Genomic DNA, 23,122 nt, shown 5'->3' on the forward strand with positions numbered 1-23,122 from the left:
TGAAAAACTCTCCTCTCAACCTCTGCCCTCGACTGAGGTCTGGTGGCCCTCAGGTTAAATCGCCACCAGTCGCTTCTCTCTAATGAAGAGAGCAGCCCGTATGGTCTGGTAAGACTCTGGAGATACACATAACAAACCCTTTCACAAAAACAAAGCCACTGGGGACAGCTGGTCATGGTGTTCAGCAGCTAGTTGCAACAAACAAGTAGAATCAGCAACTGGAAGCTGTGGGAACAAAACCAAATAAATTCCAAATGAGACAGTACAGCAGCGCTTCATAGGAGGCTCCACAATGCGGAGGATGGCACCTATAATGGGGATGAAACATCAGTAAACCAACTTCTCTGCTCAGCGAACATACCCACAACAAGTGCAACCAGCATCCTAGCTACAAATTTTTACGCAAATCTTAAATTCAGATTGTTTTCACTGGAGCTTCAGAGACTGAAGGATGATCTGATAGGAGTCCATAAAATTATGAGATGTGTGGTTAGGCTGGATAGTCAAGAGGAGAAAGTGAGGACTGCAGATGCTGGAGATCAGAGCTGAAAATGTGTTGCTGGAAAAGCGCAGCAGGTCAGGCAGCATCCAAGGAACAGGAGAATCGATGTTTCGGGCATCAGCCTGAAGAAGGGCTGATGCCCGAAACGTCGATTCTCCTGTTCCTTGGATAGTCAAGAGGCTTTTTCCCAGGATAGAAATGTCAAATAACAGGATGCACATGTTTAAAATGAGGGGGGAAAGTTTAAAGGAGATATGTGCAACAAATTTCTTTTTAAAGAGGCAGTAGGTGCCGGAACACACTGCCAGCGGAATTGGGAGAAACAAGTATGATTGCAATGTTTAAAAAACATTAGACAGAGCAAAGAGGGATATGGACCACCTGCAGGGAGATTTGTTTAGAATGGCATCATAGTCAGTGCAGAGATGGTGGGCCAAATGGCCTATTCTTGTCTTGGAGTATTCTATGTTGTTGTCTGGTTGAGATTAAAATGGCCACTAAGAGAAACAAAATACTTAAGCTAAAATCACACAACGCCTGATGAAGGAGCAGCACTCTGAAATGCAATTAAACCTGTTGGACTATAACTTGGTGTGTGTTTTTTTAACTTTGTACACCTCAGTCCAACACTGGCACCTCCAAATCAAAATACTTAAGGCACTAAACAATTATGTTTATCCAAATTAGTTCACCAATTAACACATAGTATATCGCAGTATGGGTTAGTACGGAGTGATTTTCTGAAAGATTTCCTCTTTGTTCATAAATATACTTAAGTTGGGTTGATCAGGATACATGAGGAACTCAGAAGCTACATTCAAACGAGCCTGAGGCTGCTTTCTGACACCAGCCTTAAAAGTGCGATTTCCCCAACACACACGACAGACGAGCTGAAAAAGCAACTTTTTTTTTATTTTTCGACACTAGCTCGGGGGAGGGGGTAGGTTTCCAGTTGACGTTTAAATTTAGTGCCAGGTGCTTTTCACCCCGTCTCCTCAGGTGCATTGATTCGCAGTTCAGATCAAGAGCTGGATAAGGAGGGGGCACGACAACAACAGATGAACGTTCACAAGGTTCCACCCACTGGGGTGGGGGGGGAGGGGAAAAGGGAAGCGATGGGGGGGGAAGAAGACGTGTGTTTTGACGCCACGCGTTGATACGTGATCCTTCCTCCCCCTTTTTCTGCCTGCCCCCTCAGGATCAAAACTACTCACACATCTGCCATCTTAGTAAAGGATTTGGTGGTGGCGAGGCGAAGAGTCCGGCCGGCCCAAAGAATCGTTCACGCTTTTGAGCCGTTATTTCCATTTCTTTTGCTCGTGTTGCGTGTGTGCGAGTGTGTGCGTGCGGGGGGGAAAATAAAAGGAGGGAGGTGGCGGTGGACTTCGTGTTTGAAAGTAAACGTCTCGGTAAGATGCCAACCAGCTGCGCGGCCTACGGATGTACAGCGGTGTACAGAAAAAACACCAACACCAGCTTCCACAGGTGGGTGAGGAGAGTAACCGAAAAAAACGTGATTTGCCGTGTTGAGGATGAAGGGGGAGGGAGGGGCGAGCGGGCAGGTCTCCCTTCCCCCCCCCCAGACGACGGTTGAGGCCGGGCCTGCAGCCTGTTTATCTCGAGCGGCGTTCCCATGGCGGCCGCCTGCGTTCTGCTGCCTATGTGTGAGGAGGGCGGTTTATTATTTTTCTGCGTGACTTTTACCCCTATCCCGTTTTCTTCTTCAAGAGTTAGAATTCGTGCGGAGTGTCAGTGCGGGGCCTACCTGGCAGTCAGGGCATTGAAGTCTGTCGCTGCTGCCGCTGCCGCCGCATGCGGCATATTAATTTTTTTTTGGCTCTGACACTTTCCGATATGGATGGATGGATGGGGGGGGGAGGGAGGGAAAGAGAGGGGGAGCTGACGGCATGTGGGGGAGGGGAGGTACAGCCGGAAGTACAGGTCCCGGTGCGCGCGCGCGCTTTGGCGGAATCACTTCCGGTAGACGTTGGTTATGGACGGAAAGGTGCAGGAAGGAGGACAAGTGGGGTATATCGCGCCATCCCCGCCTTTCCACCGGGCCCGCCCTTACCCTACCCACACCCAGACCGCCTTTCCCCAACACCGTCTCCCACCCCGAGTCGACCCGCCTTTCTTAGCTCTTCCCCCCCCCCCCCAAGACCTGCCCTTTCCTTCGGGTCTCTCCTCTCTTCACCACAACCCCGCCCTCACCGCTGTCCCACGCCTCTACCCTTAGCCCCGCCCCCCTCGCTGTCTCCCTTGGCCCCGGCCCCGCCCCCGCGCCGCCATCCCTTGGCCCCGCCCCCCTCGGGGCTCACTTCATTATCCTGACAGTTTGGTGCCGCCCCCTTCTCGCCTCGCCCCCTCTCGTATCACTGCCGTTTGATGCCTCCCCACCTCTGCACTTCCTTGTGACCCTTCACCTCGTCTCCCAAACTTGACGCGCCTCTCGTACGGCACCATGTTTGTAATTATAATAGAAACTGCTGTTACAATAGTAATGACGTAAATTTTTCACTGCAACATGTAATGTTTTGCTATACCGAAGTCTATATGGACAGGCAATGGATCATACAAGGTTCCACCACATGGTAGAACTGGTTAGTAAGATTAGATCATTTGGAATCTAGAGACAGCTATATATTTGCATTAAAAAATTGGCTTGAATGCAGGAGCTAGAAGATGGTGGTGGAGGGTTATTTTCCAAACTGGAGGCCTGTGATGCAAGGATCAGTACTGGGTCCACTGCTTTTTGTCATTTTATATAAGGATGTACAAGGATTTATGCTAGGTTTGGAGGGTTTGAGCTGTAGGGATAGGCTGAGCAGACTGGGGCTATCTTCCCTGAACCTTCAGTGGCTGAGGGGTGACCTTTATAAAAGTTTATGGAATCATGAGAGAGTATGGATAGGGTGAATAGTCAGGTCTTTTTCCCAGTGTAGGGGATGCCAAAACTAGAGGGCAGAGGTTTAGGGTGGAGGGTGAGGAGCAACTTTTGATCCTGTGGAATGAGCTGCCGGAGAAAGTGGTGGAAGCTGGCACAATTACATCATTTAAAAGGCATCTGGATGGGTACATGAACAGGATCTGTTCAGAGGGATACAGGCTAAATGGGCAGCACGATGGCTCAGTGGTTAGCACTGCTGCCTCACAGCGCCAGGGACTCTGGTTCGATTCCTGTCTGCATGGATTTTCTCCGGGTGCTCCAGTTTCCTCCCACAATCCAAAGATATGCAGGTCAGGTGAATTGGCCATGCTAAATTGCCCATAGTGATGGGTGCATTGGTCGGGGTAGATATAGGGTAGAGGAATGGGTCTGGGAGGGTTACACTTCGGAGGGTTGGTGTGGACTTGTTGGGCTGAAGGGCCTGTTTCCATACTGTAGAGAATCTCATCTAAAATGCTGGCAAATGGGACTAGATTAATTTAGGATATCTGGTTAGGATGGACGAGGGTCTGTTTTTATGCTGTACATCTCTACTTATCTTTAAATCAACTCATAACTCAAATCAGGGAGGTTAGCAAGTGTTATTAGAGGTTTTTATCGGATCATTTTAAGACTCTGCAAGAGTTAATAGAGGCTTGGCCAAAGAGATTGTGGGAGCTGGGAGAAATTGTAGCTAGGCTGTGAAGATGACAGCTTGAAGTATTGATTAGCCCGTGTTTTGTTACACTTAATGCGTGGGCACAGTCATGCAAAAAAAAATTTAAAAGAACATGAACTGAAAAACACAGGGTGCTCACAATAACAGAATTTGAAAGCAAACTTCAGACAGGAGTTGGCAGATGGAAGAGTGGCCAGTAGGGTTTTGGAAGACTAAAGAATGGATTTCAAAAATACAAAGTCTGAAATATAAAAGTCATGGGTGACGTTACAGAGGTGAAATCTGTATAAAGAAGTGGATATGGGATCAGGAATTCCGATTACAGTTAAACAAAATTAGCATTTCTCTAAGTCTATCAAGTTGATTTCCCCAAAGCACTGCTGCCTCACAGCGCCAGTCAGTCGGGTTCGATGTGTAGAATTTGCACATTCTCCCCGTCTCTGCGTGGGTTTCCTCCGGGTGCTCTGGTTTCCTCCCATAATCCAAAGATGCGCTGGTTGGGTGAACTGGCATTGCTAAATTGTCCATAGTGTTAGATGCATTAGTCAGGAGTAAATATAGAGTAGGGGAATGGGTCTAGGAGGGTTACTTTTCAGAGAGTTGGTGTGGACTTGTTGGGCCGAAGGGCCTAATTCCATCCTGCAGGGAATCTAATCAAAGCAGCTTCTAAAGACATCAAAGCAGCTCTACTTCAAAGAGAAAAATTACAACTCTCCAATCTTTCTATAACTGAATTTCCTCATCCTTGGAATCATTTTCACAAATCTTTCTTGCACTCTCTCTGCTGCCTTTACATCCTTCTAAAGTATGGTGCCGATTTGTGCAGGTTACAAAGAAATTCCTACCTTTTTGTGGCACTGTAAATAAAGCCTGGAATGCTGTATGCTTTATTGACTGTGCTCTCAAACTATCCTACCATTTTCAATGGTTTATGCACATGTACATCCAGGATTGTGTCCTTCTGTACCTCCTTTAGAATTGTACCCTTAATTGTAGACCATGTCTGTGTTATTCCTAACAAAATGAATCACTTCACACTTCTCTACATTTACAATATTAATTACTTGTCTGTCCATTCTGTCAACCTATATATTTTCTTTTGAAGTTCTATATTGTCTTTCTGGTTCATAATGTTTCCAAGTTTAGTATCATCCACAAGTTTTTATATTGTGTCCTGTCTACTAATGTCTATGTCAATAATATATATCAAGCATATATATATCAAGAATATATATCAAGAATTCCAACCTGGGAAACTCCACTGTAAATTTTGTTCCAGTCAGATTCCTGTCACTCAGCCAATTTTTGAATCCATGTTGCTACTGTCTATCATTTCATAAGCTCTAACTTTGGTCACAAATGTAGCATGTTATCAAATGCCTTTTAGAAGTCCATGTGCACACATCATAACCACTTTTCTCATCAACCCTCTGTTATCTGTTATGAACAGGTGAGAAGGGGTGAATCATTTCCCTACGTTTTAAAGTCTACTCGATTGGCCACGCAAATGTTTTGTTTTTATACTTATGTTGTGCAACTATATTACACTCCAATTCATTTTCTAAAATAAAGATAAAATACTGCAGATTCTGGAAACTGAAATAAAAATAAAGTCCTGGAGAAACTCAGCAGGTCTGATACCATCTGTGGAGACAGAAACAGAGTGAAAGTTTCGAGTCCAATGACTTTTCTCTCATCTTTTTGAAAGTTGCTATTCAATCTGTTTCCTTAAATCTTAGTGCATTTCCAATCACAGCAATTTTCCATGCTTTTATTAAAAAAGCAACAAAACTCCAATCCATCTTTAATTGTCTAAAATCTGTGCTGTCTGCTTACTAGCCCTTACATCTGCAGAAACAATTTCTCTATTTCCATTCTTATCAAAGGCCCTCATAATTTGAAAAAAATTACATTTTTGAAAAGCTTGAATGTACAAATTTGTATATCAGAGAAAGAAAATGTTTTTGTTATTGTTTTATTTTAAGGTTTCCATCTAACCCTTGGAGACGGACAGAATGGATACGGCTTGTTCGACGTGAAAACTTCAAGCCAAGCAAACACACCTTCCTTTGCTCGAAACATTTTGAGCAAACATGCTTTGACCGGACAGGACAAACTAGGCGCCTGCGAGAAGATGCTGTCCCTACAATATTTGATTTCCCACCACACATGCAAAATGTAAGGCCTGGATCTTGGTAGTGCTCCACTTTAAAAGTCCTGTGCTAGTTGTAAACCTAGGAAATAGGGGCAGGAGTAGACTGTATGGCTCCTTGAATAAAGTCATGGCTAATCTTCAGTTTCAATTACACTCTTCTGCTCACTACCCAGACCCCACAACTTCCTGTGAGAGAAAATATCTGTCTATCTCAGCCTTAAATATAGGATGAAGGAAAATCCACAATCCAGGGGCAGAAAATTTCATAGGTTCACAACCTTCTGGGTGAGGAAATTTTTCCACTTCTGTCCTAAATGACCAGCCCATTATCCTGATTGACTGCCCTGTGTTCTAGATTTCCCAGCGTGCTGCAGGGATAACAACCTCTCAGTTTCTATACTGCCTTCAGAATCTTGCATGTTTCAGTGAGATGACCCCAAAAGACCAGAAATTATGGACCCAGTTTACTCCATCCCTAAAGTATATCTGGCTGGATTTTGTGGGGTTGAAGATGCTCCATCCATCCATGTCCCTGTTGCATCCCCTTGCTTCCCTCTGTCACTTTTTTCCTTCACCCATCTCCAAAATAAATTAAAATTTATCAGCAAGGCACATTCCAAACTTGGACCAGCAATCGGATGTGATTGTGGTGAGAAAGAATCAATAGACAACAGTGTGGGTGGAAGGAAAACTAATATGAAACAGTCACTGGCAGGCTTCAAAACTGGGTCCCCCTTTCAGTGAGGAATTGACTTGATTGAGCAGTGGACTCCAATTAACAGTCTAGTCACTATAATCCTTCTCAGTATAACTTGATAGAAATATAGTAATCAGCTGGGCCTCCTGCTTATTATATGCTGTCCATAAAGTATCTTGGATAAGCAGGGATTGGCCTTAATTGTAGCTGACCCTACTCTAGTTAATAGCATCCCACCCACATCTGGATGTTATAACATTATTTTTGTTTTTTTTTACAGAAATTAGTATCCAGGAAAACCCCTTTGACCTCTGCAGGTATCAGTAACCAACAGGACCCATCCAAGTCTAGCAGTAGTACTGGCACAAGCACTCGGACAACTGGCACAAACACTAGGACTATTAGTACTAGCACTCGGACTACTGGCACTAGCACCAGCACCAGTCCTTGCACCACCAGCAGTACGGAAGTTTTCCAAGAACATAGCTATTGTTTGGCTAATCCTGTCGTGGCCAAGAGGAAGGTATTCCAGTTGCAGGATGAAGTGGACTACCTCCGCCAACAAATAAGAATCAGCAGGCAGAGAGAACGACGAGTGGTCAAGAAATGGAGAGGCATCAGCAACCTGCTCGAAGACTTGAAAGAAAGGAACCTGTTGCCTAAGGGCAAAGGAGCAGAGCTTGTTCAGTCTGTCTTGACTGACGAATCATTTAAAGGCAGATGAACTGACTGGACTTTCACAAGTGTGTGGGTACACTGACCAGACGAAGCAGTTCTGCTTCCTTTTACTGTCCATTTCTTTTGACCCAAAAGCACAGGAGTGAATATTTTGATCAAATCTTTCACCTACCAAACTCTGCAACGCTTGGATGCTTTGGTTTATTGGTTGTTGTTTGCTTCAGCAGTCGATATAAAAACATTTGAGTGATGCACATTGCATTTGTTAGACTTGAAATGTAGCCAAGTAGTGCAGCTGTTGTTACAGGGGACATTGGTGTATGATTTAGTGACAACCGACATCTGCTCACAAAGCATGGCCAGATTAGATAATTTCCCTATCATGGCATGCCAGGAAGTATTGGCCAGTTAACTTGAACAGTGCCATGACTCTGTTATTCAGTGGGTCCTAACAAATTACTAGCCGACTATGTGCCTTGACACCAGCCTCAGAAGGGCAACCCTCTGCACCAGAATAATGTTTTTGTTTCCTATGTCAATAGACCTGTGTACTTGCACACACCACAAGGTGGATTGAGACTGCACCTGATCCATTTCATGCAGGCTTTTTACAGCCAGCCATAAGCAAGAGAAGAAGTGTTTGCCCTACTAACTGAATAGAATATCATCGCTAATAGGTATAACCAGAAATCAGACTTCTACGTCTTTGCAAATGTTACAGGCATCTATACCTCCACCTGAAGGGCCCAAGCAGATGCAGTCTTCAGAATCGACTGTGGCGGTAGGTCATTACCAAGCTGATAGATATTTTAGAAATTCAATTTTTAAAATGGCAAATAAACTATTATTGTGAAGTTCTGGAAATCTATTAAGAGTGCATTAAGTGCTTAAGCCAACTAACTGGGCAAGTCAGACTCCTTGCAATTAGCAGACCGGAAAAAAACAACTCCTGACAGTGTAAGATAATGACCAGTACTCATTTAATGTGGTGTTAGTTCTTGCTTGTGTGACTGGAGGAGCTTGTACCTTGAAATATTGCCATTCATTCAGCAGCAGAAGTCATTGACAGGCCAAGTGTCTGCTCATAATCTGTAAGCATTTTATATTTTATAAAAGCTTTTCAATTTTAAGTCTGATCCAAAGAAACTCTGATTGCTCCCTAATAAAGGCAATGAGTTGCTGAGCCATACAGGCAAGGAGGCTTGCCAGTCTCTATGCTTAGTCCATACATAATGAGGTGATCCCAGTCAAGGAGGGTGTCGGAGCAAATGATTGCTTTTATTTCCCCTGACACATGGATTTCTATCCTGGAACTGGCACTGAAAATGCAGAATGATGACCAAATTCAAGGTTATGCCACTTGTGGTTAAATAGCGTTCTTGACTGGGAAACTATATAGTTCAAGTACTTTAGATGGGTCAGTTTTTGTCCAATGTGTGGAGGAGGGTTACCTGACATGGTATGTATACAGGCTAACAAGGGGTGAGGCCACATTAGATTTGATACTGGGTAATGAACCAGGCCAGATTTGGAGGTAGGTGAGCACTTTGGTGATAGTGACCACAATTTGGTTATGTCTACTTTAGTGTTGGAAAGGGATAGGTATATACCACAGGCAAGATTTATAGCTTGGGGAAAGGCAATAATGATGCAATTAAGCAAGATTGAGGATGCATAGGATGGGGAAGGTTGGGCACAATTGAAATGTGGAGCTTATCAAGGACCAGCTACTGTAGTCCCAAATAAGTATGTACCTGTCCACCAGGGAAGAAGGTGTCGAGCGTGGGAGCTGTGATTTACTAAGGAAGTTGAATCTGTCATCAAGAGGAAGAAGGCAGTTTATGTTCGGATGAGATGTGCTGGCTTAGTTAGGGTGCTTGAGATTTACAAGTTAGCCAAGAAAGACCTAAAGTGAGAGCTAAGAAGAGCCAGGAGGGGACATGACAAGTCATTGACAGATAGGATCAAGGAAAGCCCCAAGGCTTTCTATAGCTGTATCAGGAACAAAAGAACAATGAGAGTAAGATTAGGGCCAATCAAGCATAGTAGTAGGAAGTTGTGTCTGGAGTCAGAGGAAATACGGCAGTGCTAAATGAATATTTTTTGTCAGTATTCACAGTAGAAAAAGACTGTAGTCGAGGAGAATACTGAGATACAAGCTACAAAACTAGATGGGATTGAGGTGCATAAGGAGGAGGTGTTAGCAATTCTGGAAAGTGTGAAAAATAGGTAAGTCCCCTGGGCTGGATGGGATTTATCCTAGGATTCTCTGAGAAGCCAGGGAGGAGATTGCTGAGCCTTTGGTTTTGATCTTTATGCTATCATTGTCTATAGGAATAGTGTCAGAAGACTGGAGGATAGCAAATGTTGTTCCCTTGTTCAAGAAGGGGAGTAGAGACAACCCTGGAAATTATAGACCTGTGAGCCTTGCTTCGGTTGTGGGTAAAGTTTGGAAAGTGTTATAAGAGATACGAATTATAATCTTCTGGAAAGGAGTACATTGATTACGGATAGTCAGCACTGTTTTGTGAAGGGTAGTGGTGCCTCACAAACCTTATGGAGTTCTTTGAGAAGGTGACCAAACAAGTGGATGAGGGTGAAGCGATTGATGTGGTTTATGTGGATTTCAGTAAGGCATTTGCTAAGGTTCTCCACGGGAGGCGTGGAATTGAGGGTGATTTAGATCAGAAATTGACCAGCTGAAAGAAGACAGAGGGTGGTGATTGATGGAAAATATTCATCCTGGAGTTCAGTTACTAGTGGGGTACCGCAAGGATCTGTTTTGGGTCCACTGTTGCTTGTCATTTATATAAATGACCTGGATGATGGCATAGAAGGATGGTTAGTAAATTTACGGATGACAGTAAGGTCGGTAGAGTTGTGGATAGTGCTGAAGGATGTTGTGGGTTACAGAGAGACATGGATAAGCTGCAGAACTGAGCTGAGAGGTGGCAAATGGATTTTAATGTAGAAAAGTGTGTTAATTCACTTTGGAAGGAGTAACAGGAATGCAGAGTACTGGGCTAATGGTAAGATTCTTGGTACTGTAGATGAGCAGAGAGATCTGTGTCCAGGTACGTAGATCCTTGAAAGTTGCCACCCAGGTTGATGGGGTTGTTAAGAAGGCATACGATGTGTTAGCTTTTATTGGTAGATGGATTGAGTTTCGGAACCATGAGATCATGCTGCAGCTGTATGAATCTCTGGTGCGGCCACATTTGGAGTATTGTGTACAGTTCTGGTCACCACATTATAGGAAGGATGTGGAAGCTTTGGAAAGGATTCAGAGGAGATTTGCTAGGATGTTGCATGGGGTGGTCTTACGAGGAAAGGCTGAGGGATTGAGAAGGTTGAGAGGTGACTTAACTGAGACATATAAGATAATCAGAGGGTTTGGTTGGACAGCGAGAGCCTTTTTCCTCTGTTGGCAATGGCTAGAACGAAGGGCCGTAGCTTTAAATTGAGGGGTGATAGATATAGGTCAGATATCAGAGGTAGTTTCTTTACTCGAGTAGTAGGGGCATGGATCGCACTGCCTGCAACGGTAGTAGACTCACCCAACTTAAAGGGCATTTAAATTGTCATTGGGTCGGCATATAGGTGAGAATAGGATAGTGTAGGTTAGACGGGCTTCAGATTGATTCCATAGGTCGGCGCAACATTGAGGGCCGAAGGGCCTGTACTACGATGATGTTCTATGTTCTACACATACTCTATAGTTTGTCCCATGCACTGTTCACTTGGATGAGGCATTAAAAAAGGAATAACATAAGACAAACCTGTAACCTGGATGGGTTGGATCAAAGGGTCTGTTTCCATGCTGTACATTTCTATGACTCTGTGTATTAAAAAAACCTGAAGTGGCTATGGGGATACTTTTAGATTAAATTGAAAGTTTAATCATATTTTTAATTAATTTGAGGGGTGTCGGCATCACTGGCTGTGCCAGCATTTTTCCCTTGAAGGTGGCAGTGTGTTACTTTCTCAAACCACTCCAGTCCATTTGGTGTACATAGACCCACAATGCATTCAACAATGGAGTGCCAGGATTTTGACTGAGTGACACTGAAGGAACAGCAATGTTTTCAAGTCTGGATGGTGAGTGGCTTGGAGGGGAGCTTGCAGGTAATAGTATTCCCATGCTGCCCTTGAATTTCTAGATGGAGTGGTTGTGATCTAGGAATGGTGCTGTTTAAATTTAGAGTCTTGTGGTGCATCTTGTAGGATGTACTCACTATTGCTACTGAGCACAGGTGTTGGAGAGAATGAATGTTTGGATGTGGTGCAAATCAATTGGGTTGCCTTGTTTGGATGGTGTCAAGTTTGTACAGCCCTCATCCAGGCAAGTGGGGAGTTTTCGATCACACTCTTGACTTGTACTTTGTACGTAACAGACAGGCTTTGGGAGGTCAGGAGGTGGTTACTCACTGTGTGACTCCAAGCCTCTGACCTGTTCTTGGGGCCACAATAGCTATATGGCTAGTCCATTTCAGTTTCTGGTAATCCCTAGGATGTTGGTAGAGGCAGATTCAGTGTTGAAAATACCATTGATTACCAGGGGACAGTCATAAGATTTTGTCTTGTTGGGGATGATCATTGTCTGCACTTGCATGGTAAGAATGTTACTTACCAATTATCAGCCCAAATCTGGATATTGTTCACACTTTTCTGCATCTGAACATGCACTGCATCGGTATCTGAGGAGTTGCAAATGGTGCTGAATGTTCATGCAATCATCAGCAAACATCCCTACATCTGACCTTACAGAGGGAAGGTCATTTTTGATGAAGTAGCTGAAGATGTTTAGGTCTAGGACACTACCTTGAGGACTTCCTGCAGAGATGTCCTGGAGCTGATGTCCAACAACCACAGCCATCTTCCTGTGTGCTAGGTATAACTCCAACCAGTGGGCAGTTTATCCCCTGATTCCCATTGACTCCAATTTGTTCAGGCTTCTTGACACCACACTTGGTCAAATGTGGCCTTGATGTCAAGGACTATCACACTACGACACCTCTGGAATTCAGCTGTTTTGTCCAACTTTAACCAAGGTTGTGATGAGGTCAGAACCTGAACAGGTTATTGCTGCGAAAGTGCCAACTCATAGCATTGTTGATGACACCTTCCATCACTCTACTTTCAACTGAGTAGACTGATGGGACAGTAATTGGTTGGGTTGGATTTGCCCTGATTTTTATATTTAAAAAAAAAAATTATCTGGGCAATTTTCCATATTTTCGATCGATGGCACCACAGTGGGATACAGCCCGGAGGAAATGGTCCTGAGTGTAACTCTCTGGTGTTGTGTGGCTCTGAACATGGGCAAGGAAACCACCTGCTGGTTACCACACACCCTTGCCCTTGGCTGATAATCAGTGCTGCTCCACATTGAGCACCACCTGGAGGAAGCATAGGGGGTGGCAAGAGCACGAAATGTGTTCTATGAGGGGACTTCAATGTCCATCACCAAGAGTGGCTTAGCTGAACTGAGCTGGTCACTTTGTTAAGAACAGACTGGGTCTGCAGCAGGTAATGAGGGAACAAACTAGAGGGAAAAACACACCAGACCTCATCCTTTCAAATCTGCCACCTGCAGAAGCACCTGTCCATGGCAGTATTGGTAAGAGATAAATATATAGTCCATATCGAGACAAAGTCCCACCTTTACACTGATAACACCTTTGTGTTGTACGGCTCTGACCAGATATAGCAACCAGCGTACCTTCTAATGTTCTTTCCAGTTGAAGAATGGGGGTTGGGTAGCAACAACTTCTGGAACTAAAAGCCAATGCTATGATTGGCATGCTGACACCAATCACCATGCATGGAATCTTGGAGCAACTACACGTAGTGTAAGAAAAATGGAGAACATTCTCTTCCTCCCCTACCATCCCACAGCTCTGCACTTAGTAGAGAAGACCCATTCTCTCCCTTCCACCCAGTTTACACCCATTCTGTACACCTCTTATTTCTCGTTCATCCTCCTGTCTTTGTGCAGAGACCCAGTGCAAATCTGTTCCCTTTGCCCTTTTTTCAAAAAGCAAAGAATAAACAACAATATTCCACCCCTTTTCAGTTCTGAAAATTCATACTGGATTCTGTTTCTCTCCCCACAGATACTGCCAGAGCTGCTGAGTTTCTCCAGCACTTTGTTTTTACTTCAAAGTACTGTGGATGCTTGAAATCTGCTTTTATCTGAACAGTCCAGAAGACTTGTGCTCCAGAAGTTGCCATGCCCATAGCTAAGCTGCTTCAGGACAGGTGCCATCTCTGGTAGGTTTATCCTGCCTTTGGGACAGAACATACCCCAGGGGTGATGACAGTGGTGCCTGGGGCACTGTCTGTGAGATATATAGGCATACTTATGGAATTATCAGGCTGTTGTTTTTACAAATATATTAAGGACAAAAGGATAACTAGAGAGAGAATAGGCCCCTCAAAGATCAGCAAGGCGGCCTTTGTGTGGAGCCACAGACAATGAGGGAGATACTAAATGAATATTTTGCATCAGTATTTACTGTGGAAAAGGATATGGAAGATATAGACTGTAGGGAAATAGATGGTGACATCTTGCAAAATGTCCAAATTACAGAGGAGGAAGTGCTGGATGTCTTGAAACGGTTAAAGGTGAATAAATCCTCATGACCTGATCAGGTGTACCCGAGAACTCTGTGGGAAGCTAGAGAAGTGATTGCTGGGCCACTTGCTGAGGTATTTGTATCATCGATAGTCACAGGTGAGGTACTGGATGTCTGGGGGTTGGCAAACGTGCCACTGTTTAAGAAGTGCGGTAAAGACAAGCCAGGCAACTATAGACCAGTGAGCCTGACCTCAGCGGGGTGGGCACGTTGTTGGAGGGAATCCTGAGGGACAGGATGTACATGTATTTGGAAAGGCAAGGACTGATTAGGGATAGTCAACATGGCTTTGTGCATGGGAAATCATGTCTCACAAACTTGATTGAGTTTTTTGATGAAGTAACAAAGAAGATTGAGGGCAGAGCAGTAGATGTGATCTATATGAACTTCAGTAAGGTGTTCGACAAGGTTCCCCATGGGAGACTGATTGATTAGCAAGGTTAGATCTCATGGAATACAGGGAGAATACATTTGGATACAGAACTGGCTCAAAGGTAGAAGACAAAGGGTGGTAGTTGAGTGTTGTTTTTCAGATTGGAGGCCTGTGACCACAAGGATCGGTGCTGGGTCTTCTACCTTTTGTCATTTACATAAATGATTTGGATGTGAGCATAAGAGATATAGTTAGTAAGTTTGCAGATGACACCAAAGTTGGAGGTGAAGTGGGTTACTTCAGATTACAACAGGATCTGGACCAGATGGGCCAATGGGCTGAGAAGTGGCAGATGGAGTTTAATTCAGATGAATGCGAGGTACTGCATCTTGGGAAAGCAAATCTTAGCAGGACTTATACACTTAATGGTAAGGTCCTAGGGAGTGTTGCTGAACAAAGAGACCTTGGAGTGCAGGTTCATAGCTCCTTGAAAGTGGAGTCGCAGGTAGATAGGATAGTGAAGAAGGTGTTTGATATGCTTTCCTTTATTAGTCACAGTATTGAGTACAGGAGTTGGGAGGTCATGTTGCGGCTGTACAGGACATTGGTTAGGCCATTGTCGGAATATTGTGTGCAATTCTGGTCTCCTTCCTATCAGAAAGATGTGAAACTTGAAAGGGTTCAGAAAAGATTTACAAGGATGTTGCCAGGGTTGGAGGATTTGAGCTATAGGGAGACTCTGAACAGGCTCGGGCTGTTTTCCCTGGAGCGTCGAAGGCTGAGGGGTGACCTTTTATAGAGGTTTACAAAATTATGAGGGGCATGGATAGGATAAATAGGCAAAGTCTTTTCCCTGGGGTCAGGGAGTCCAGAACTAGAGGGCATAGGTTTAGGGTGAGAGGGGACAGATATAAAAGAGACCTAAGGGGCAACTTTTTCACACAGAGGGTGGTACATATATGGAATGAGCTGCCAGAGGATCTGGTGGAGGTTGGTACAATTGTAACATTTAAGAGGCATTTGGATGGGTATATGATTAGGAAGGGTTTGAAGGGATATGGGCCGGGTGCTGGCAGGTGGGACTAGATTGGGTTGGGATATCTGGTCGGCATGGACAGGTTGGACCGAAGGGTCTGTTTCCATGCTGTACATCTCTATGGCTCTTTGACTCTATGTTTGACTAGTCTCAATTTTGGCACTAGATCCCAGATGTTGGTAAGGAGGACTTAGCAGAATTGATAGGCTGCTCCTGCTCCTCGGATGCTGCCTGACTTGCTGTGCTTTTCCAACACCACTCTTACCTTGAGTTGATAGGGCTGTGTTTGCTGTTGTCATTTCCTATGTCGATCAGTTTCATTCCTTTTTTTTTTTGAGGCTTTTTTTTTTGTGGAATGATACAATTGACTGATTTGGTAGATTATTTCAGAGGGGTCGTAAAGAGGCAGCCACATTTCTTTGGGTCTGGGGTCACATGTAGTCCAGACCAAAGGAGGATTTCCTTCCCTGAAGGACATCAGTGAACTAGGTGGGTTTTTATGACAATTGATAGTGGATTTATGATCATTATTAGACATGTAACTCCAGGATTATTTTAAGAATTAAATCCAAATTTCATTATCTGCTGTGGCATGATTTCAGCCTGCCCAACTCTCCACCCCCTGAATATTTCCTGCGTCTCTGGATTACAAGTCCAGTGGTAATACAATGAAGCCATTGCCTCACTCCCTTAAAAGGTACGTTGTAGTAAAATCAAATGTCTTCATACCAAAGGTATGAGATAACAAAATGACCCCTGTATGGGTGCTGCTGCTGCTGGGCTGACTTGTTGCCGCCAGCACATAGTTTTTCCAGTGGGTGGCTTCACAAAAGTGATGTCTTCTGGGCAGCAGCAAGAATGCAGTTGACCCAATGCGTGACTCGCTCAACAGCACTGATTGAAGGAATAAAGCATTTCTGCTAGCAACAGGTGGGTCTCTTGCAGCATTTTCACATCCCGACCACTAAAAGGAGGTGGGCTGTACAGCCGGGTGGTGAACTTAAATAATAGCAGCAGAAAATTGTTGGTCTGCAATCGTCTTCTGATGCAACCTTGACCTTGAAGTGGAATTCCTGGATCCAGTCGCCAGGAGGCTCATAATTGTTCAGCCACTGCCGTCCATAACTCTCTTATCACATTCCTGAGCTCACGGAAGATTGGTCTCTCAGCAGTGACGAATAACAGTTTCATATAAAGCTCTAATCTCGCCACTGGAAAATTATTCTTTCCACAGTGGGGGTCACTGATTGGGGTAGCATTTATTGCCCATCCCAAGATGCTTAGAATAGACATTTATGAGCTGCCTTCAAGAGCCATTACTGGCCACGTGCATTTAGGGAGGGTGCTCTATGACTTTGACTCAGCAACACTAAAGGAACAGTCACAGAGGTGAATATAACTACTGACGCACAAATACTACCTTAGGTCCAACTCCCTGTGTATGATAGTGATAGGGCTGAATTTGTTTTGCTAAGTGGTAGTCGCTTTGCTTCGGTTGGAGGGATTCATGCTGTGAGGCCCAGATCTTATTAGACTTGGCACATTCCTTGCCATTCCCATTGCTATGTTGTGTATCATGTCCAATTTCTGCCCCTCTTATACACCAATCCCAGAACAACTCATCACTTAGCTGAAACCCCAGAACTGACCAGCCTGACAATGGCACCATATTTAAAAACCAGTTGTGCCCAAAGACAAAACAGTTAGTCTGGAGGTGCTTTGCCTAATTCCTGACATTTGCTGTGGATATGGCAGAGTAGAGAAAATCAGTGCTTTGCTTTGTGAAAAGGGACCTTTAATGCATTCTTAGAATGAGGGTATCACAAGCTAGACCAGTATTTATTGCCCATCCCTGATTTGCCCAGGGGCCAGTTAAGGGTTTCTTTTTCTGACAATCAGCAATGGTTTAGTGGTCTTTTAATTCCAGTTTATAATTGAATTTGATTCTACCGTGCTGGGTTTCGAACCAGAGTCTACAGAACATGAGCTGGTTCTCTGGATTAATCGTCTAGCAGTAGGATAATACCATTAGACCATCACCCACCCTGGAGGGCCTGTTGGAGGAGGTGGTGCACAGGCAGAACTTTTGCTCTTCCTCTAGGAGCAACTGTGGAAGCTACAATACAAAACCACGCCAGCCAGTCTTGAGGTTGCCACCCAGTTTAAAGCAGTCTCAGACATGTGGAGGAATGCACAGCGATGTGGGAAAAGATCAGTGATCTTCTCCACTCCTCCAACATGCATGACATCAGCTTCTCTCTGACACTTCGCATTTACTCTGTCTTGGCAACAGTACCAAGTTTCTATAAAGGATCATTCACTCTCACTACTGCCTACAACATTCACCCACTCACCCATGATATCACTTACCCTGTATACCCTCTGCCTGACAACTCATGTGCTCCCCACCTACGCCAAAAGTACAGCTGTGCCACACATTTACATCTCCTTTAATATCGCAGCAGTGTGTACTATATACAAGATGCACTGTAGACATTCAATAAAGATCCTTAGCACCTTTCAAAACCACAACTACTCCCAGTTAGAAGGATAAGGGTAGCCCTATATGAGGGCACCATCAACTGTAAGTTCCCCTCGCCACGCATCATCCTGACTTCAAAGTATGTCATGGCTGATCATTCCTAATCAGTATCCTCTTCCTGCTTTATCTCCATAACCCTTGATTCCACTATCTTTGAGAGCTCTATCTCTTTCTTAAATGAATCCAGAGACTGGGCCTCCACTGCCCTCTGGGGCAGAGCATTCCACACACCCACCACTCTCTGGGTGAAGAAGTTTCTCCTCATCTCTGTCCTAAATGGTCTACCCCGTATTTTTAAGCTGTGTCCTCTGGTTCGATACTCACCCATCAGCGGAAACATGTTTCCTGCTGCCAGAGTGTCCAATCCTTTCATAATCTTATATGTCTCAATCAGGTTCCCTCTCAGTCTTCTAAAATCAAGGGGAAACAAGCCCAGTCGCTTCAGTCTTTCAGTGTAAGGTAATCCCGCCATTCCAGGAATTGACCTCGTGAACCTACGCTGCACTCCCTCAATAGCCAGAATGCCTTTCCTCAAATTTGGAGACCAGAACTGCACATAGTACTCCAGGTGTGGTCTCAGAAGCACCTCTTTGCTTCTATACTCAATTCCTCTTGTTATGAAGGCCAGCATGCTATTAGCCTTCTTCACTACCTGCTGTACCTGCATGCTTGCCTTCATTGACTGGTGTACAAGAACACCCAGATCTCTCTGTACTGTCCGTTTACCTAAATTGATTCCATTGAGGTAGTAATCTGCCTTCCTGTTCTTGCCACCAAAGTGGATAACCATACATTTATCCACATTAAACTGCATATGCCATGCATTTGCCCACTCACCTAACTTGTCCAGGTCACCCTATAACCTCCTAACATCCTCCTCACATTTCACCCTGCCACCCAGTTTTGTATCATCAGCAAATTTGCTAATGTTATTGCTGATACCATCTTCTATATCATTAACATATATTGTAAAAAGCTGCGGTCCCAGCACGGATCCCTGCGGTACCCCACTGGTCACTGCCTGCCATTCCGAAATGGAGCCATTTAGCACTACCCTTTGTTTCCTATCAGCCTATCTAGGGATGAGGAAGTTCAGTTATGAAGATAAAGTAGAGAAATTGGAACTGTTTTCCTTGGAGGACAGAAGGCTGAGAAGGGATGTTTTTGGTGATATTCAAAATCATGAGGGGTTTGGACTGGATGGATAACAAGAAACTGCTCAAAGTTATGAAAGGATCGAGAAGAAAGCACAGATTTGAAATAATTGGCAAAAGAAACATATTTATATAAAGAAACACATTTTAATGCAGAAAGAGGTTAAGATCTAGAATACACTGGCTGAGTATAGCCAAGTTCAACAGAGGCGTTCAAAAGGGAATTGGACTATTATTTGAAAAGGAAGAATATGTGGGGTTCCGGGGGGAAAATGGGAGAATGACAACAGATGAATTGCTCACGTGGAGAGCTGGTGCAGGCACAAGAAGTTGAATGGCCTTTTTCTGCACTGTAAAAATATTTCAATTCTGTGAAATCACTTCAACATCTTTTACAAATTATTGCTGCCAATAATCATGCTGGTGACATGATGTATTATGTTGTGGAGATCTAAACTGTCAAGTCCATATCTTCAAATAACCCCTATCATTGTTGGCTGTATTGATGAAGAAAGAGTTTAGAAATGAGATGAAGTTAGTGTGAGCATGGGTTTGTTAGACAATGTGGTCACTTGTATAATCTTATCTATTGTTTCTTATTTAGGGACGAGAAGCTAATTAATACATTTGACAATGACAATTTGTGTCTGAGTTCCACATATTCTTTCATTTTCAGGGAGTTACTCAGAAACCCACAAAGTTCCAAGGACCTACAAGAGCTCAGCAAGCAGAGGAGCTATGATCATTACAGTTTATCACCTTTCCTAGAAACTCAATCATCTTCCTTTTAAGTCTAAGTGTAATTTATTATACCTGCTGTAAATATGAAGTGTGTTCCAGAAGTAAGTGCAGTTGTGCTCAGTAAAATGCCATGACACCCATAAGAATTTGAAATAATGAGGAAACGTCAGCAAAACCACAACTGCACATAGGGATTGGGTGTGTGGGGTGTGGAGGAAAGAAGGTAATGTCTTTGAACAATTTAAAAACACATTTCAGATTTGTTTAGTTGTCTGCTGTGTATATTGCAGTACCAGCAGAGCATAGGTTGCATAAACAAATTATTTTTAAGATGTCCTAGCAGAAGAATGAATTAATTTAGCCAATCAGTAGGAGAGCCATTCGGATCTGCAAAGTCTGAGGTTCAATCCACAGTCAATGCTGAGTAATCCAATTTTCAACTGAGCTGCAAAAAGGAAGACTAAAATTGTCAATGATACTTTAGCATGAGAGGAAAATCAACCAGGTTTGCTGTTCTTGTTCCAGCAATCAATATTGCAGGAGCACATTTGTGAACACTGGGTGATGAGACGTTTAATTTTGACACCCTATCCCCTGTTCCACTTAATCTGAATAACTGGATGGCCACCATTCTGCACTTGAAAAGGTATAATATTTCCTAATTCATCCTGCTGGTCATTTTAAAAGAAGAGTGGGAACAGGTCAATTGTCGTCATAAACTGAGTGAAAGATTGTAAATAGCACAGGGAGCTTTGGGAATCTAGCAAAAGGAAAATAACCTCTTCTTGGGGAAAATGATAACATTTATCCAGTGCCCTGGCAATTCGAGGTTCGTGGGTTCAGGGATATGGGAACCGGAATGGATCATTCACCCCTCGAGCCTGTTCTGCTGTTCAATTTGATGCTAGTTCATTAGCATTCTTGACTCCATCTATTCAACTTACCATACCCAACAACAAGAGTCTAATTTTTTAAATTGTGATTTGATGATACCTGCCTCATCCCACTTGCTTCAGTAGGAGAGTTCCAAGTTCCTCTCTTCTTTCTGACGAGACTATGCAGGATCGCTACTGGCCAGCTTGACACAGTGTGTGCTTAACAAAAGCTGCTAAAATTGGAATAAGTGCAAGAGACCATTTGAAATTGTTTACAAATAAAAGAAAATAGTCTTTTGATTCAGCATAGATCTCCCTGGATTTGTATGTCTGTCCATCCTAGTCTCATCCTTACTCAAAGCGGTTGGATGGAAGCACAGGATATGTAGGAAGAACAAAAAGTATTACATTGAAAACTATAAAAAGTTCTTCGTGCTGATCATTTCAATCCAAAGGATTTTCCAGATCATAGTAAACTTCACAATGTGATAAAGATGTATATGTTCATAATGTAACTTTATCTCACAACACTGAGGAATCAAACAGGGAATGATACTGAGATTGACAATTTCAGCAGAGAGGATGAGAAATAGTTGACAAGAAAGCAACAACCAAGCTGCAGAAATGGAAAAGAATGAAAGTTAATGTTGAAATACAAATAAGAGAAATAAGAGTACTTTAAGAAAATGGCTAATCAAAACTTTTTTTCACTGCTGAAGAAGACACTTTGTCAAAACTTTTCACCTTACGCTCATCAGGACGTTTTGCAAGAATAACAATTGAAGGGGAACACCCACAAAAATGTTTTAGAAGCTGGTGCAATCGGGTTGATACTGCTAAACTTGTAGGATGAAAATCATACTGGAAGCATCAGAAAAACATGATAAATGGACTAATAATAGTCAGTAGTCCTATCACAGGTTTTATGTTGCATTAAAAAAAATGTTAATAATCAAATCCAATTTCAAGATGTTTTATGGAATTACTTTCTACCTTGGACATTATATACTTTATAATTTACTGTTATGTTGATACACTGAGACTATCCATATTACTTGAGACTCAACATCATCTTCAAGAATTCACTTTGTTTCATATGGTATTGGAGTTCATTGCCAGCCAACTTGCTGTATAGGATCTATGAAATGATGCTTCACATGTACGTAGGTGTATCAATTTAGATGCTGACTGCCATTTACACAGACAGTACATGTGCATCAGTGTATATTCAAATCAGCTGTTCCAGAATTTGAAACTTTGCTCCACTCAGTCCTGTTTATTTTGCATTCCTCCCCAATGCTTCACAATTGATGGATGACTTGGCTTGTACCCTCAGAAAATCCCTTCCTAAACTCCGAATTCTCCACTTAAATCTCCTCAAAAAGAAGAAACCTCTTTTCTAGGCTTTTGGTCATCCCTTGCACATCGTGACTCACCATCTATTTTCCATAAAGTGATGGATTGCGAGTCGGTGATATGATACCAACTGTAAGTGCTATCCTACCACTTGTTGCTGCTATACTGTACATTGAAAGAAAGGCTATATTAAAAAAAAGAACACTACAGTAAATAAGTGTAAATGCTCCAGAAGAGCAAAACTTAGTTTTTGGGTTGCCTGTACCAGAAGCCTATGAACAGCCTGCAATGAATTGTGGAGATTGTTGAGATCTTATTTCTTCATGGAAGCAGCTAAAAGTTCAAGAAAAACCTGCAGATTACTTAAAAAGGAGAAAAAGGAAGTTAAAGAGTGTGCAAGTATATTCCCTTGGGTGTAATTGTTTGCAGCTATAAATGCATTTAGATCTTGGCATAGCATTTAATATTAATTTTATTTTGTTTCTTCATCGTTGATGTTCAAGAACTGTACTATTGTGACAAATTCAATAAAATGTACTTTTTTCAAAAAAAAACTTTGGAATCTGTTCCTTTAAATTTTGAGCCTGACTGCTAGTTCTTATGTCTATGTTATGGCTCAAGTTGTTATAGCAATCACTCCTGAACCAAAACAAAAGTTAAACGTTTCTGTTCCAAAAACAACAACTGTATGGGTATGATAAAAAGGCACTGAGTAATCTAGCCAAGAAACTCTTCCCACGCCTGGTGCAGCCCAAACTAAATTGTAACTG

At 43.2% G+C, this 23,122-nt stretch overlaps 2 protein-coding genes across 8 annotated transcripts in view; one reads left to right on the plus strand and one right to left on the minus strand.

Moving 5' to 3' along the window:
* Positions 1-2,371, minus strand: part of galnt11 (UDP-N-acetyl-alpha-D-galactosamine:polypeptide N-acetylgalactosaminyltransferase 11 (GalNAc-T11)) — a 183,245-nt gene extending 180,874 nt beyond the window's left edge. For all 6 annotated transcript variants that reach the window (XR_011961411.1, XM_072576263.1, XM_072576261.1 and 3 more), the window contains exon 1: positions 2,268-2,371. The gene's annotated coding sequence lies outside the window, so the exon portion shown is untranslated. The remainder of the gene's footprint in view (positions 1-2,267) is intronic.
* LOC140480823 (THAP domain-containing protein 2-like) lies at positions 1,804-22,884 on the plus strand. Of its 2 annotated transcripts, none has more exons than XM_072576265.1 (4): positions 1,804-1,987; positions 6,093-6,285; positions 7,240-8,418; positions 20,057-22,884. In XM_072576265.1, exons 1-3 carry the CDS (start codon positions 1,917-1,919, stop codon positions 7,681-7,683), a joined length of 708 nt encoding a protein of 235 aa, XP_072432366.1. In that variant the 5' UTR covers positions 1,804-1,916; the 3' UTR covers positions 7,684-8,418; positions 20,057-22,884. The 2 variants fall into 2 exon arrangements, with proteins under 2 accessions (XP_072432366.1, XP_072432367.1); XM_072576266.1 differs by lacking the exon at positions 1,804-1,987 and adding an exon at positions 2,471-2,530.
* Positions 22,885-23,122: the final 238 nt, after the last annotated feature.

Source organism: Chiloscyllium punctatum, chromosome 8 (genome assembly GCF_047496795.1).
Source record: "Chiloscyllium punctatum isolate Juve2018m chromosome 8, sChiPun1.3, whole genome shotgun sequence".
Lineage (NCBI taxonomy): Eukaryota > Metazoa > Chordata > Chondrichthyes > Orectolobiformes > Hemiscylliidae > Chiloscyllium > Chiloscyllium punctatum.

What these genes read in the sequence shown, in the direction of transcription:
- LOC140480823 (XM_072576265.1), top strand. Translation starts at nt 1,917, where the DNA reads ATGCCAACCAGCTGCGCGGCCTACGGATGTACAGCGGTGTACAGAAAA. An exon ending in ACCAACACCAGCTTCCACAG is followed by an intron (nt 1,988 to 6,092) that starts GTGGGTGAGGAG and finishes TTTTATTTTAAG; the next exon opens with GTTTCCATCTAACCCTTGGA. An exon ending in TCCCACCACACATGCAAAAT is followed by an intron (nt 6,286 to 7,239) that starts GTAAGGCCTGGA and finishes TTTTTTTTACAG; the next exon opens with AAATTAGTATCCAGGAAAAC.